This window comes from Ranitomeya variabilis, chromosome 1, assembly GCF_051348905.1.
Source record: "Ranitomeya variabilis isolate aRanVar5 chromosome 1, aRanVar5.hap1, whole genome shotgun sequence".
Lineage (NCBI taxonomy): Eukaryota > Metazoa > Chordata > Amphibia > Anura > Dendrobatidae > Ranitomeya > Ranitomeya variabilis.
In genome coordinates this window covers 296,733,708-296,749,084 of record NC_135232.1, presented here as the reverse complement: position 1 = coordinate 296,749,084, position 15,377 = coordinate 296,733,708, and the positions used below count along the sequence as shown (strand labels likewise).

Here is a 15,377-nt window from a genome sequence, read left to right as displayed (position 1 = left end):
TTAGTCTCCAGAAACGCGTTGAGATTCTTACCCATATGGTTCGTGCTGAAGTCTGTATCCTCAATGTTTAAAGTTTGTGAATAAAGAAGACTCTTTTTTACGGACTCGGTGAAGCTGGACATTCTTTTCTTTTTTGGACTAATATTCAGCGCAAAGTGGGAGGCTCCCAACCTGACCTGCCAAGGGGGTTTCCACCTGCCTTAACGTTGCCTGGACTCCATCTACACCTGTTGCCAGTACCCTGGACTGTGGCCTGCTTCCATCAGTAAACCAGGTAAAGACTGCAACCATGTCCTTTGTTTATTTACCGGCAACCCACCATCCTTGCCCACTCCACAGGGAGCCCTGGGGACCCTGCTTCACCTGTGGGAAGTGTCACCATCTATGCTGCAATAACATCACCCCAGAGGACCCCTTTAAGCAGCGTCGGTCCCCTCAGACTGAGAACCACAGGTGGCATCACGAATACAAACTTTATTAATCTCTTTAAAGACTTTCCCCTTTCACTTGAGTGCCCAGTGCCACGGACCGGGTCGCTGCCAGGTGACCACCCCTTTAATTGTGACCGGACCCGGTACCGAGTATCCCCATTGCCGTGGTGGGTGACTCATGTCACTTACTAGACTGTGTGTTGCTGTTTCAATAAAATTAGTATTTTATAAGCAGGAGATAATCACTACTATATTAGGTGTCTCGTGCCTCCTAGTCAACTGCTGTGTGTAACCACTCCCCCACCACAAGTTGGCATCTTTCTGCCTTTACATAGTGTACACAAAAAGCAACCAATCAGTGGTGTGTGGGTGGAGTTATATAGAGCTCAGAATTCTGAGCACTGCTAGATCTGCAGAAGAGAAAATCGCTGGAATCAGGGTCTCAGCCCCTAAATCATGCTGTTCTCATATTACATGGCACAAACCTAGTGACAAATTTATGTTTTTTTTACACAGTTTATTGATGTCTGGCTGTATATATCTTCAAAGCGTATATATATCTACAAAGCGCTGCGGGATATGTTGGTGCTATATGAATAAAATTATTATTATTATTATTTATTATCTTCAATATGCAGTATGGGCTACATAGAAAGTGTAAGAATTTTGAGGAGCATTGTCCTGTTAAATGTTAGCAGTTACATAGTGGTCATTTTTTACTGCGCACATTGTAATTTGCTTAGTAAACTGTAAGGTTCTTCCCTTTATTTGTCATGTTTTTATTAAAAGCGATTACTCTACTGATGGCGTAGCATTCCCTTCAGGGCAGTAATCATGTACTCATCAACCTCTCACCTAAATTGTCTTCCATTCAGAGTAATAGACGTGCAGCTTAGCACCGTGCTCCCAAATCACACCGCAATTTCCCTTAATTATCTACCTCTGTACCAATTGGGGTGAAAGTAGAAAGTCTCTTATTTTTGTGGCAAACTAGTGATTTCTCAGTGCTGTTAATTATTGGGTGTGAATTTAACACCTTCTGCTGTCAGGAGGCCCAGCACTGTGTGTCACTGTAATGGATTCATGCCCCTACTAACAAGGGGTAGTTTCACAAAGACTCCCGGCCAATATACCCTAGATTCCAGGACCGCTGATGACTGGCTGTATTATGCAAAGATGAATGAGCTGGTGCAATGCACTTAGAAAGGGAAACTTTTTTTTTCTCATTATTTTAGAAGTTTTAATGAGAAGAATGAGGGGTTAATTTCCAATAGACAGTATGAATATCTGCTAACCATATTTTTTAACAAATGTACCTTCAAATACCTTGTATTTCAGCACTTCAGCACCAAGGACAGCAACAGACAAAGGCTTAGGAATGTTCTATAGAACAGTGTTCCCCAACTCCGGTCCTCAAGAGCCACCAACAGGTCATGTTTTCAGGATTTCCTTAGTATTGCACAGGTGATGCAATTATCACCTCTTCAGTACTAAGGAAATCCTGAAAACATGACCTGTTGGTGGCTCTTGAGGACCGGAGTTGGGGAACACTGTTCTATAGAAATAGTCTCTCTTTTTCCCAGTAAACACTATTTTTTTTATTACTAAACACTGGTAATTTTTCTTTTCATAAGTTAGGGTAGTGTTTGCATTGTTGCAGATTTGGCAGATACAGTGTACATTTAAAACTAAGTTAAGCTTTAAAACAAAATCATCTTTCTTAATTTGCAATAATGTTTGCCAAATGTTTGATTTTATTCTTTCTCTTTCAGTTGGCAGAAAACAGTTTATGCGGTTTGAGTGGGCAAACAAGGCTGCCAGTGTGTTGGGGTGTGACACCGAGGAGCTCTCCACTGCTGTCTTCAAGCATCATCTCAAGCAGATCATTGAACAAGTGACACAGGGAACCAGAGGTGGCAACCAAGAAGACGATGCAAAGTCAGGTATGATAGGCAAGAGAAAGGTATTTTTTACTAGGTTGTATTTTTTTCTACATTAACATTTGAGTCTAATTAATGATATAACTTTACCTTCCCAACCTTTTTGCTCACCCAACTATTGGGCTGGCAATGCACAAATCTTGTGTCAGTTGTATATAGACATAAAAGCAAACTGATCTGTATATATTAATTAGTAGAATGGATAATGCATTTTTAGTTTGATTTAGAATGTTATCAATTAACAATGCATTTAATGGAGGTAAATATATGTTTTCTAAAGTTATTATTCGAACACTAAAATAACACTGGATTGCACTTCATTTGGTGCTGATGAAAAAAACCTTTTGAAAAAAACATTTAAATACACTAAATAATGATATTAACCAGTACATGTGTATTAAGAATGCTACTCAACCATGTCAAGATCAGCCTAGTATTCTTCACAATCAGTTTTGTAAATCGGTTACATAGAGTGTAACTTGAATGTCTCTCCTTAGAAACCTTCAAAATTGTCTTCAATTTTAACAAAATTAATTGAGGAGCATTTTAGACTAACCACAAGCTGTGTAAAGGACGCATCCTCTATAAAAAAATATTTCCTTTAGAAATCTGCCCCTTTATTGTGCCCCTTTATTGTGTACAAACTCATCTTTAGGGTCATTCACAAATCCATGTGAAATGTCTAAGTGCAATGTACTTGTATTTACTCCTCGAATGTTTCTCTATCAACGCACCTTCATCAGGGGTATAAAAGGGGCAAATGTAAAATGTCTGAGTGCTGTTCTAGTTTTATATAACGGCACTCAGAACCACAGATTCCCACAGATTCATTCTTACATTCATGACAATGATGGATCCGAGAAAGAGATTGGTGAAACTCAGAAAATGTTCTGTCCTGATCTGATGTTGAAAATCAGACAGAATAAGGACATATTAAGTGGGTCTGCACACTGACATACTGGGGTGTGAATGCACTTTTAATCAAACATGCTCAGTGCATTGTTATTTGACCTTATTAGCACACAAACATTGTAAGAGATTGGTCTATTTTACTTATGATATATGGCAACTATGAGCTACATCCAGGGCCGGCCCGAGAGATTACGGCGCCCTAGGCGAAACAATTTTGTTGCGCCTCTACTACTTTTAACATACCTCCCAACTTTTGAAGATGGGAAAGAGGGACAAAGTTTTTTGCCGCGGCAAATTTTAGGCCACGCCTCTGACCAAACCCATTCATAACTAGCCACACCCAAATCCACGTCCCAACCACACCCATTTAGCATTGCTGATCACACTGTTTCATAAAGAATAATTATAAACAAAAAGATATGGCCACACAGTGCTCCATACTGTATAATGACCACACATGATGCTCCATACTGTATATTGGCCGCACATGATACTTCGCACCATATAATGGCCACACATAGCTACTCCTACACACACGGCTGCGCTCCGTACACATGCGCACCGCTCCATACACCTCGTACACACGCAGCTCCGCTCCGTACACCTCGTACACATTTAGCTCCGCTCCATACACCTCATACACACATGACTCCGCTCCATACACCTCATACACACGGCTCTGCTCCGTACACCTCATACACATGGCTCCACTCCGTACACCTCATACACACACGGCTCCGCTCCATACACCTCATACACATTCAGTTCCGCTCCATACACCTTTTGCCTTTTTATAGTTTTTTCTATTTTTTCTCTGGCGCCCCCTTAGGGTCAGTGCCCTAGGCGGCCGCCTAGTTCGCCTATACATTCGGGCCGGCCCTGGCTACATCATCACAACATGGGGAACACAAACATGCCTTAGAAGCAAAAATAAACTAGATCTAATAAAAACAATATGGAGAGGGACTGCTTCATATTAACAAACTGTAACAGTTATGACAGCTCCATCTGTAGTCTGCACACCACAGATCCACAGCATAATCCTGCAGCTGTGTACACGCCAATATGGCTAATTAGTTAAAAGGAAGCCAATATCAGTAAATGACCTATAGTTTCAATCAGGTTTTTCTACTGTTAAATGTATTTAAAAAGATGGCCATTTTTTGTTTTAATTTCACAATCTTTATTTAAAAAAATAACAAAAAAATACCAAAACAAAAAATCTAGTAATCTTGTAGTACTCATACTAGGGCTTTTAATAGACTCATACTTCCTGTCCTTTCAGGGAACATTGACAGTAAGGCTTCATATTATCCAAAGAATTATTACAATGACAGGTTGCCCTTTTGTAATCAGCTGATAACACAAGATCCACAATAGGCCATGTCTTATCTGACTCTTATCCCCCTACTGCCACAATGACCTCTGCACAATCTCATTAGACAATTTACTGTAAAAGATGAGGACTAGTGATGAGCGAGTGTGCTCGTTTCTCGAGTTTACCGAGCATGCTGGGGTATTATCCAAGTATCTTGGGCATGCTCGTAGATTAGGTTTGAGTCCCCGCAGCTGCATGATTTGCGGCTGCTAGACAGCCTGAATACATGTGGGGATTCCCTAACAAACAGGCAATCCCTGCATGTGTTCAGGTTGTCCAACAGCCACAAATCATGCAGCTGCAGGGACTAAAACATAATCTACGAGCACGCCCAAAATATTCAGAGACTACCCGAGCATGCTCGCAAAACTGGAGGAACAGGCATACTCGCTCATCACTAATGGGGACGAAATCTGACCATTGTGGCTAATGTTCATGTGTTGTTTCCTGAAACAGCAGGATGTTAGAGTCTACAGAAGCCTCATTGGCCAATGTGAATTTTGAAAGAGTTCTATTTTTTTTAATTTACAAGACAGATTGTGATATGCTAAAGAAAAATAGTGGCAAACATTTAAAAAATAATGTACCACAAAAATTTGACTTAAATATTAAGTCATTTTCTGATGATAGCTTCCCTTCAAGTTTACTGTTCCAACCAGTACTTTTGCACACCTCACCGCCTCCGAATGCTTTGGCAGCACTTGCTTTACAGAAGATTTAACTGCAGACAGTACTCATTCCTATAAAGAGAGTGCACTGCCAATCAAGGTAAAGAGAGATGGTGAGTAGTGATGGGTAGAGATGGGCGAACCTGAACAATAAAGTTCGGGGTCCATACTGAACACCTACTGTTTGGTCACAGACCCCAAATACAGACTTCACTAGGAAGTCCGTGTTACTGTTCAGGTCCAGCACCCCGAGCACTGGGTGTTTCTCATACTATCATGCTGCATGACATCATGAGAAACACCATTAGCTCTGATAGGCCGTAAGATTAATACCACCGGTCAGAGCTCTGCTGTCAGTTTACTATTACTCCTATCAGCCTACACCTGCTGCTGCTAATAACAGTGAGAGCAGGCAGTGGCTAATGGGTGTATTCATCAGCCGCCACTTGCACAATAAATAAAGAAAAAATAAATGGGTTTCCCTGAATTTTTGATAATCAGCCAGGTAAAACTGACAGCTGCAACACTCAGCTGTCAACATTAGCAAAGTTGCTTATCAAGAATAAAGGGGTCCCCACTCTATTTTTTAATTATTTATATAAATAATTAAAAAAAATTGAGTTGGGCTCAACCATTTTTGACAACCAGCTAAGCTAAAGCAGACAGCTAGGGGCTGGTATTCTCAGGCTGGGATATTTCCCCCAGCCTAAATATAGTAAATATGAAATAAAATAAAATCTTCTATTTGAAGTAAAAAACACACTTTTACTTTTTTTAAAATAACAAAAACAGTTATACTCACCTAATGCTCATTCCACTGAAGCCATGGTCTCCTGTATAAAAAAAAATAGAAAAGTAAAACAGAACCATATCCCAAAATTTTGACAACCAGCCAAGCTAAAGCAGACAGCTGAAAGCTGGTATTCTCAGACTGGGAAGGGGCCATGGATATTGGTCCTCCCCAGCCTAGAAATAACAGCAAGCGGGGTGACATTTGTAGGTTTGATGTCAGCTTTGTAATGCCAGCTGACATCTAGCTCACAGGTTAGCAATAGAGAGGCATCTATAAGACTCACCCATTACTAACCCCATAGTCAAATGTAACAAAAACACAGACATGGAGAAAAGTCCTTTATTTGAAATACAAGCACAAACTCATTTATTTGAAATCATTGACGGCTGAGCGGTCACGTAATGCCAGCACTCTGCCATGCCATCCAGATGAAGCAGAGTTTGGTATTTTTGTGGGACAAATGGTTTATCAGTGGACAGGTGAGGAAAAAGGTGTTTTATTATTTTTAATTTTACATTAATAAATGGGTAAAGGAGGGTGGGAGTGTTTATTTCAAATAAAGGAGTCTGTGTTTTTATTTCAAATAAAGGACCTTTCTCTGTGTCTGTGTTTTTATTACACTTGACTATGGGGTTAATAATGGGGGTGTCTAATGGATGCCTCTCCATTACTAATCTGGGGCAAGATGTCAGCTGATATTACAAAGCTGACATTGACCCCACATATATTACCCCACCTGCCTCCGCACCTGGGTAAGTGGCAAGAGTCAGGCAAAGCACCAAAATTGGCACATCTAACAGGTGCACCTTTTCTGGGGCCGTTGCCGGATGCTATTTTTAGGCTGAGGAGGGCCAATATCCATGACCCCTTCCCAGCCTGAGAATACCAGCCGCCAGCTGACTGCTTTATCTTGGCTGGTTGTCAAAAATGGGGGGGACCCCATGCCAGTTTTTTCTTTATTTATATAAACCATATGGTTAATTTAAAATGTGATTTGAAGCTGACAGACTTTATTTAAATATGAAGCTAAATGGAAAGTTTTCAATGTAATTATAACAGAAAACGATGGTGTCCAAAAGGTGTTTTTTGTGCGCTCATTAGCATATGGAATGACATATTTTTTCTGGACAACCTCTTTAAGCTATGATTTTTTATATTTCTTTCTCGCAGTAGCTTTTTTCACTTTTTCATAGTGGATCTAGTGATGCAATCTTGCAGCATTAGTTTATTGCACCGATGATAAGTGCAGAGACTATAGAAGGTCAATTGTCAGCAAGTACCGTACTAAGCTTATAAGCTTTAAAAAACATTTACGCCAAGTGTAAAATTGGGCACTGGGTGTAAAATGCCCTTTTAAAAGCATCATAAACATGTGTAGAACACAAAGCCTTTATAGTCAAATACTTGCCTCTTATGTAAAGCTATTTCTCTTGTACTCTAAAGATTGAATTTGATCAGTGTTTCCTTTGGGACCTAGCTAATTTACACTGTCTTAACCTTTATCTGCAGTCATCTATCCTGCAGAGAAACTGCAACATCAGATGTACCTTTCTTTCTCATTAGGCCTAGTTCTCTAGAGATGTGAGAGGTTCTAAACATTTGGTATATTTATTTGTGTTATTATATTTATGTGGTTATTAACTATCATCCTCTGTAAATAAAATAATCTAATCATTATTGAACAGTGGCTATATCAGTGTGGTAGTGGAAATGCTTAGTAAATAAGATTACTTGAACAATCAATCCAGGATTTCTAAGCTATATAGTGCAGCATAGACTTATGTTGAACAATAATGTAGAAGCTCTTGTGTATATCGGTTCCTATATTTTGCATAATTTATCTGACTTTCCAGAGCTGAAGTGTGCAGAAAGCCAGTGTGTTATTTGCTACTTAAAATTGGCAACAAATAATTTATAGTGCATAGTCTGCAGTGTTTGCTATGAGATTCTGCATCACAGTGCTCTCACTTGCCATTGGCTGACATGTATAAATCTATCAATCGCAAGCAGGAGGCAGGGTAAAGAGGTGTGAAATCTAGGACGATAATAGAATTATAAAACTCTCCTGGCTGACATATCCTTATCTGCTGACTCATGAGCACAGATTCCAAATGCATACCTTTGAGATTTAGCTTAATCTTGAATTCTGCCTGATTTTTGTGATTAATACTTTAGATTGCTTGCAATCAGTTGCCTGTTCCATCCTCTTACAAGCAGAAGGCAGGTTAATCAGATGTGTGAGCCAGGGATATTTTGGAACTGCAGCTAATCAATGAATGAACTCACTTTTTTCCTTGCATTTCTGCCAGAAGAGATTTGATGCTGATTTAATCCTTAAAAAAAAATCACACACACAAGTACGTCATACTAACACTGACAGTAGCAATCAGAGTTAGCGCATCGTTTAGCTCTCTAGATTTTGCTGTTACTCACTGATGAGATGCACAGAGGGAGAGGAGGTAGTCTGGGCAGTTTGAGTAAGGACTACACCTTTACAGTATACTACAATATTGATAAGGGCACTAAACAGACATGTAAAAAGAAGAGATGAGCTGATCGATTCTTAGGACTTCAACTCAGTGGTACCTGGCAGCTACATGGGAGGTCTGCAAATTTATTTCCTTCTGGCGTCTCCAGCACAGCATTTGATTTGTTAGGGCTGGGGATGCCAGAAGGAAAGAACATCATTCATTTACTACTTTTATGTAAAAAGAACACTTTTTCTTAGAAAAAAATATTTTTTGTGTTGCCAAATTCTGAGAAACCATATGAGGGCTTTTTTGTGAAAGTTTACATTGACATTTTCATTGACATTATTTTGGGGTATATATTACTTTTTAATTGCTTTTTGTGATTAGGAGATGAAAGGAAAAAAAATGAATTATGGACTTTTTTTAAAGTGTTTTGTATTGTATTCACAATGGGAATAAAATAATATACGGTATTTTATTTTTTGGGTAATTATGGACGCAGTAATTCTAAGCATGTATATTTTTTCTTTTGTGTAAAACATTTTGTATTGGGGAAAATAGAGATTTACATGTTTTATTAATCTTTTTTTTTACTTTTAGCTATACTTGAAACTATTGATCACTCGTCCAGTTTAATAGGAATGCAATAACTCTGTATTGAAGCATTTTATGCTTTTTAGTTTAATGCTGGCATGCATCCTATTAGGCTCTTCCTCTGGAAAGGCCTGATTGTTATACTAAAGGCCCCCATACACATTAGACTAACGTTGGCTGAATCGTCCTATATCGATGGGTTTGTACAACTATCTAATGTGTATGGGGGTCTCCAGTCTCTCCACAATAGATTTTGTAAAGAAAGATAAGGATCTGATTTTAGATTGCCGATCATTTCATTCTCGGCAAGATAGATGACAGAGAAACGCTTGGCAGAGTGAGTGCTTCTGTGTTTGGAAGACTTGAAAAAGACAGCTGTTTCAGTCAAAGAACTAGCTTTCTATTGATGACAGATTGTTATCCCCCGACTACTATAGTAACCCGTCAGCGTTCCATGTTCACGGCACAGAGAACTCTCTTTTCCTGCCTAAATATTACTATTACCCACTGCACCTAAGGGGTGAAATGGTCAGGATGCGAGTTATCCCATACCCCACCTTGTCATTTAGAGGCGGGAAAATTGTTCTGTGATTTGACCTCTTGCACAGTAATAAAAAATATTTTTGGCAGTTGCTGACGTGATTCAGCATGCCATATCTTACCTTGTCATTTAGTGGCGGTGGAATTCAGCTTTTTGCAGAGCTATTTTACAGTAAGAGAAAATATTTTTGCAGTTGTTAATGGGATTCAGCATGCTATATCTCACCTTCTGATTTAGTGGCAGTGACATTATTATGTGATTTGAGCTGTTGCCCAATAACTTTTTTTTTTTGCAGTTGTCATTTAGTGGCGGTGAAATTGTTCTGTGTGCAGAGCTGTTGCACAGTAAAAAAAAATATTTTCTGTGACAAACGTGATACAGCAGGTTAGATTACAGTTTGAAATTATTTTTTTTCTGTGACAGTCATGATACAGCAGGGTAGATTAGAGTTTGAAATTGTTTGGAGCATATCTTCTAGGTTATACAGGCCTCTTCCACACTAAAAAAATTATTCATTCTGTTACTAACATGATACAGTAGGGGAGATATAAGTTTTAAAAATTGTTTTCAGCATATTGTCTGTGTTATACGGCAGGCCTCATTCACACACACAAGATAAACTTTCTTTCGTTACTAACATGATACAGTAGGGGATAACTCATTTTTCTAATTGTTTGGGGCATATCTTCTTTGTTATATAGGCCTCATCCACACAAAGAATTCTTTCTTCTTTGACTATCGTGATTCAGCACACCATATTTCATCTTGTCATTTAGTGCTGCTAAAATTCAGCTGTTTGCAGAGCTGGTGCAGAGTAAAAAATACTAATACTGTGCTCTTACCACAAAATCTGAGCAACATGACAGGGAGAAAGTGAGGTCCTGGTGCTAGGGGGATTAAGCTTGGTGTTCAAGGTGTATGTGGGGTAGGTGGTAATGCACCAGTGATCCAACAACGTCACGTCCTATGCAAACAAAACAGACATCTTCTGTTACTGGATGGACTACTCCATTACCTTTCTTTGGCATCTGCACAGTGGTACGCCTTGTTGATGAGGCCCAGAAAGAGCATCTGCTCGAGCGGATGGCAAATATTCCTATTAATATTTGCCAAATGCCAAAATAATGAGAGAGAGAGAGAGAGAGAGAACATTTTAAGGCATTTTATTGCTTACTGCAAAGTCAAAAGTTTGCATACACTAAGATTACTAAGCCTTTACTTGCTCCAAAAGAAACATAAAAAAAAATAATGTTTGCAAATGCACACAGGAACAAAGACCTTAATTTTTGGAGAGATGTCCTGTGGTCTGATGAAACTAGAATTGAACCTTTTGGGCATAATGACCATCATTACATTTGGAGGAAAAAGGGAGAAGCTTGGAAGCCTAAGAACACCATCCCAACTGTGAAACACAGGAGTGGTAGCATCATGTTGTGGGGTTGTTTTGATGCAGGAGGGACTGGCACACTTTACAAAACAGATGGCATCGTGAGAAAAGAAGATTCTGTGGCAATACTGAAGAAACATCTCAAGACATCAGCCAGGAAGTTAAAGCTTTATTGGCAATGGGTCTTCCAAATGGACAATGACCCAAAGCATACTGCCAAAATGGTAACAAAGTGGTTTAGGGATAACAAAGTCAATGTTTTGGAGTGGCCATCACAAAGCCCTGATCTCAATCCTGTTGAAAATTTATGGGCAAAGCTGAAAAGGCAGGTGCGAGCAAGGTGACCAAAGATCCTGGATCAGTTACACCAGTTTTGTCAGGAAGAATAAGCTCAAATTCCAAACAACTATTGTGAGAAGCCTGTGGAAGGATATCACAAATGTTAGACCCAAGTCATTCAGTTTAAGGGCAATGGTACCAAATACTAATGAAATGTATGTAAACTTTTGACTTTGCAGTAAGTAAAAAAACTGCCTTAAAACATTCTCATTCTCTCATTATTCTGGCATTTGGCAAATATTAATAATTATGGTAATCCTATTTGATCTAAAACGGGACAGGTTTATTCTGATTTCATGTCAGACATTGAGAAAAACATGCATATGTGTTACTCTGGCAATCCCACTGCAGACCAGCGGACCGCAACAACCATCAGTTGCCCCATTAACCGCATCTACTGCTTTTTTCTCCTCCTCTGTTACTGTGCCAAGTATTTTGATGCAGGTCTCTAACCACAGGAGCTCCATTTCTTTACCCGCTCCAGTCAGGCTGAGGTAGAGCCCATTGTCAGCTGTAACGGAAGCCGACATGCCTGCTGTTTTGACCGATCTCAGAGAACGAGTACACCGCAAGTTAATCAAACCACCGTAACATCTCTGCCTGCACCTCACTCACGGTCCAGCAGTTTTTCCGGTTCACCATACTCCGCCCTCTCTCAGCACTGCAGCCAGCCCTCGGTCCCCCAGTTGTGGTCATGTAATAGATTGTTTCCTCATACATATGACAAAGCTAAGAGGATGAACTCCACCATCTCTAATCTGTTGGCCACGGAAATGCTGCCAACCATCTGGTAGATACAGATGGTTTCCAAAAACTGATGGCTGTCACAGTGCACAAGTACCAGTTGCCCAGTCACCATAAATTCTCTAAGACAGCTGTGCCTTTTCTACACCAGCATGTTGCAGACAACAGCACCCATTCCTTGACTAAATCTATGTCTGCCAGAGGATATTTCACCATAGACACTTGAACGAGTAAGTATGGCCAAGGGCATTACATCTCGCTGATTGGGCACTGGGTGACTCTGGTGGCTGTGGAGGCAGATGGGGAATGGGCTGCTCCACAAGTCTTCGAAAACCCAAGACTTGTAGGACAAGCCACTGCATTTCAAACTACCTACACTGCTTCTTCCCCCTCCTCTACCTCCTCTAGAGCCTCAACCTGTGCCCTCAACCTCTGCCTTAATGAGACACGCGTTACAAACATGCAGAGTGAATCCCCACCACCTCCAGGGCTCACTGAAATCAGGTAGTGTGATAATTGATATGCCTTGGAGATCACAGTCATACAGCTGAAAAGTTGTGGACAGCTCTCCAGTAGCGAGTTTTGAAATGGCTACTTAGATGGTCAGCGCTGATGATGCTGTCATCAGCATCACTATTCCGGTCAGCTACATGCTGGAGCAGACTTTGAATAGCCTGCAGGAGGAGGTGGTGGTCCCAGAGGAAGGGGAGGAAGCAAAGGAGAATGTGGAAGGAATAACATCACATAGGCTGGTGCTAATGGAGGGTGGATCACTGTGATCGATAGAGGCTGGTGGTCCCAGGCAAACTGTTAGTGAAGGTGCAAGAGCCGAGGAACAAATGGAGGAGGAAGAGTTGATGGGCGAGCAACTGTCAGGAGATGAAAAGGATAATCATCCCCTCTCTGTTTTTCATGGTTGGTGGGAGGGGACCGAGAAAACAAGCATCAATATTACCCAGCTACCAACATTGCATGAGCTTGGACCTCATGTAAGAGCCCGACATATGAGTGCCTTCTTACTGCACTATCTGCAACATGATCCCCATTTAGTTATGATTCAAAATAGTGCTGACTACTTGGTTGCCACTCTGTTAGATGCAGTAGTGTAAGTGGTAGCAGCAATTTCTGTGAGTCCTTTGACACATTTTTTAGACCAGCTCATGTACCAAGTCTGACACGTGGTGAATCACTGGAAAGGATGGTGCAAGAGTATCTAGAATTCAATATCAATACCATCTGGGAGGGTTTGGAACCTTTCACATTTTGGTCATCAAAAATTAATGACTAGACTGAGCTCGCCTCTGACTCCTTGGAGGTTTTATCATGCCCGGCAGCCAACCTTCTCTCAGAATGTGTCTTCAGCACTGCTAGTGGTGTCCTGAGGGATAAGCCCAACTGGCTATCCCCTGAAAGTGTAGACCACCTAACTTTCATCAAGATGAACAAGTTATGGATCTTCAAGGACTTTTGCACCACAATCTCAGACTGTACAGACTAGGCGATGTAATTTTTAGTGTGCTGCATTGATCTCATGTAATTGCAGTTTGTGATTTCTTTAGTGGGGCTTCTGTGCCTGCTGTTGCTCCTGCAGATGTTAACACTAATTTGTGGAAATGTGAACAGTTATGGTTGGGTCTCCACCTGCTGGATTCGCTATAGTGGAAGATGTGTCTTTCCCCATTATATTATTTTTACTCTGGTTAAATTGATGCTCCTTTTTTGATGTCTGCCACTAATTGTTGGAAATGTGAACACTCTTAGTTGGGTCTACAACTGCTGGGTTGGCTGTAGTGGAATAGATGTCGCTCCTCATTATACTATTTCTACTCTGGTGAAATTGGTACCACTTTAGGGGTGTTTACCCCTAATTATTTTAAATTTGAAGACTCCAGATTGGGTCTCTATCTGCTGGGTTGGCTGTAGAGGAAGATGTGTTGTTCCCTATAATACTATTTCTACTCTGGTGAAATTGATGCCACTTCGGTGGTGTCAGGCCCTAATTTTTTCTAAATTTGAAGACTCCTGATTGGGTCTACAACTGCTCTGTTGGCTCTAGTGGAAGAGACTGCTGGGTTGACTATAGTGGAAGAGATATCACTCCCCATTATGCTATTTCTACTCTGGTGAAATTGATGCCACTTTTGTGGTGTCTGCCACTAATTTTTGGAAATATGGAGAGTGCTGATTGGGTCTTTCCATCTGCTGGGTTGGCTGTATTGGAAGACATATCGTTCCCCATTATACTATTTCTACTCTGGTGAAATTGATGCCACCTTGTTGGTGTCTGCCATTAGTTGTTGGAAATGTGAACACTCCCGGTTGGGTCTTCATCTGCTATGTTGGCTTGGCTGTAGTGGAAGAGGTGTCAGTCCCTATTCTACTATTTCTGCTCTTGTGAAATTGATGCCACTTTGTTGGTGTCTGCCACTAATTTTTGGAAATGTGGAGACTGCTGGTTGGGTCTCCATCTGCTGGGTTGGCTGTAGTGGAAGAGGTGTCAGTCCCTATTATATTATTTCTACTCATGAAATTGATGCCACTTTGGTGGGGTCAGACCCTAATTTTTAGAAATTTGAAGACTCCTGATTGTGTCTCCATCAGTTGGGTTGGCTATAGTGGAAGAGGTGTCAGTCCCTATTATACTATTTCTACTCTTGTGAATTTGATGCCACTTCAATGGTGTCAGGTCCTAATTTTTTGAAATTTGAAGACTCCTGATTGTGTCTCCATAGTCTGGGCTGGCTGCAGTGTCAGAGATGTCGCTACCATCATACTATTTCTACTCTCATGAAATTAATGGCACTTTGGTGGTGTCAGGCCCTAGTTTATTTTTAAATTTGAAGACTCCTGATTGGGTCTCCATCTGCTGGGTTGGCTGTAGTGAAAGAGGTGTCGGTTCCCATTAAAATAGTTCTACTCTATGCAACTGATGCCACTTTGTTGGTGTCTGCCTCTAATATTTGGAAATGTGTAGACTCCTGGTTGGGTGTCCTTCATGTGTGTTGCCTGCAGCAGTAGGCCTTCGAGACCGGCAGGCCTCCACCCTCTTTGAGTCAACTACCCGTGTTACTATCCTTACATTTTTCTGACAATAGTAGTCTATGAAACTGATATTTGTGCCACCTGAGTGTGGCTGAGTATTAAAACAGGTTGAGCTATTGCATGTAGTATCAGGTCTC

General features: G+C 40.7%; 1 protein-coding gene across 1 annotated transcript in view; it reads left to right on the top strand.

Annotated features, from left to right (window-relative positions):
• The window catches only part of MYO18B (myosin XVIIIB), a 1,084,067-nt gene that overhangs the window by 320,678 nt on the left and 748,012 nt on the right, over positions 1–15,377 (top strand). Inside the window, exon 14 of the mRNA XM_077295498.1 lies at positions 2,204–2,374. Coding sequence (XP_077151613.1) covers positions 2,204–2,374 — 171 coding nt within the window. The remainder of the gene's footprint in view (positions 1–2,203; positions 2,375–15,377) is intronic.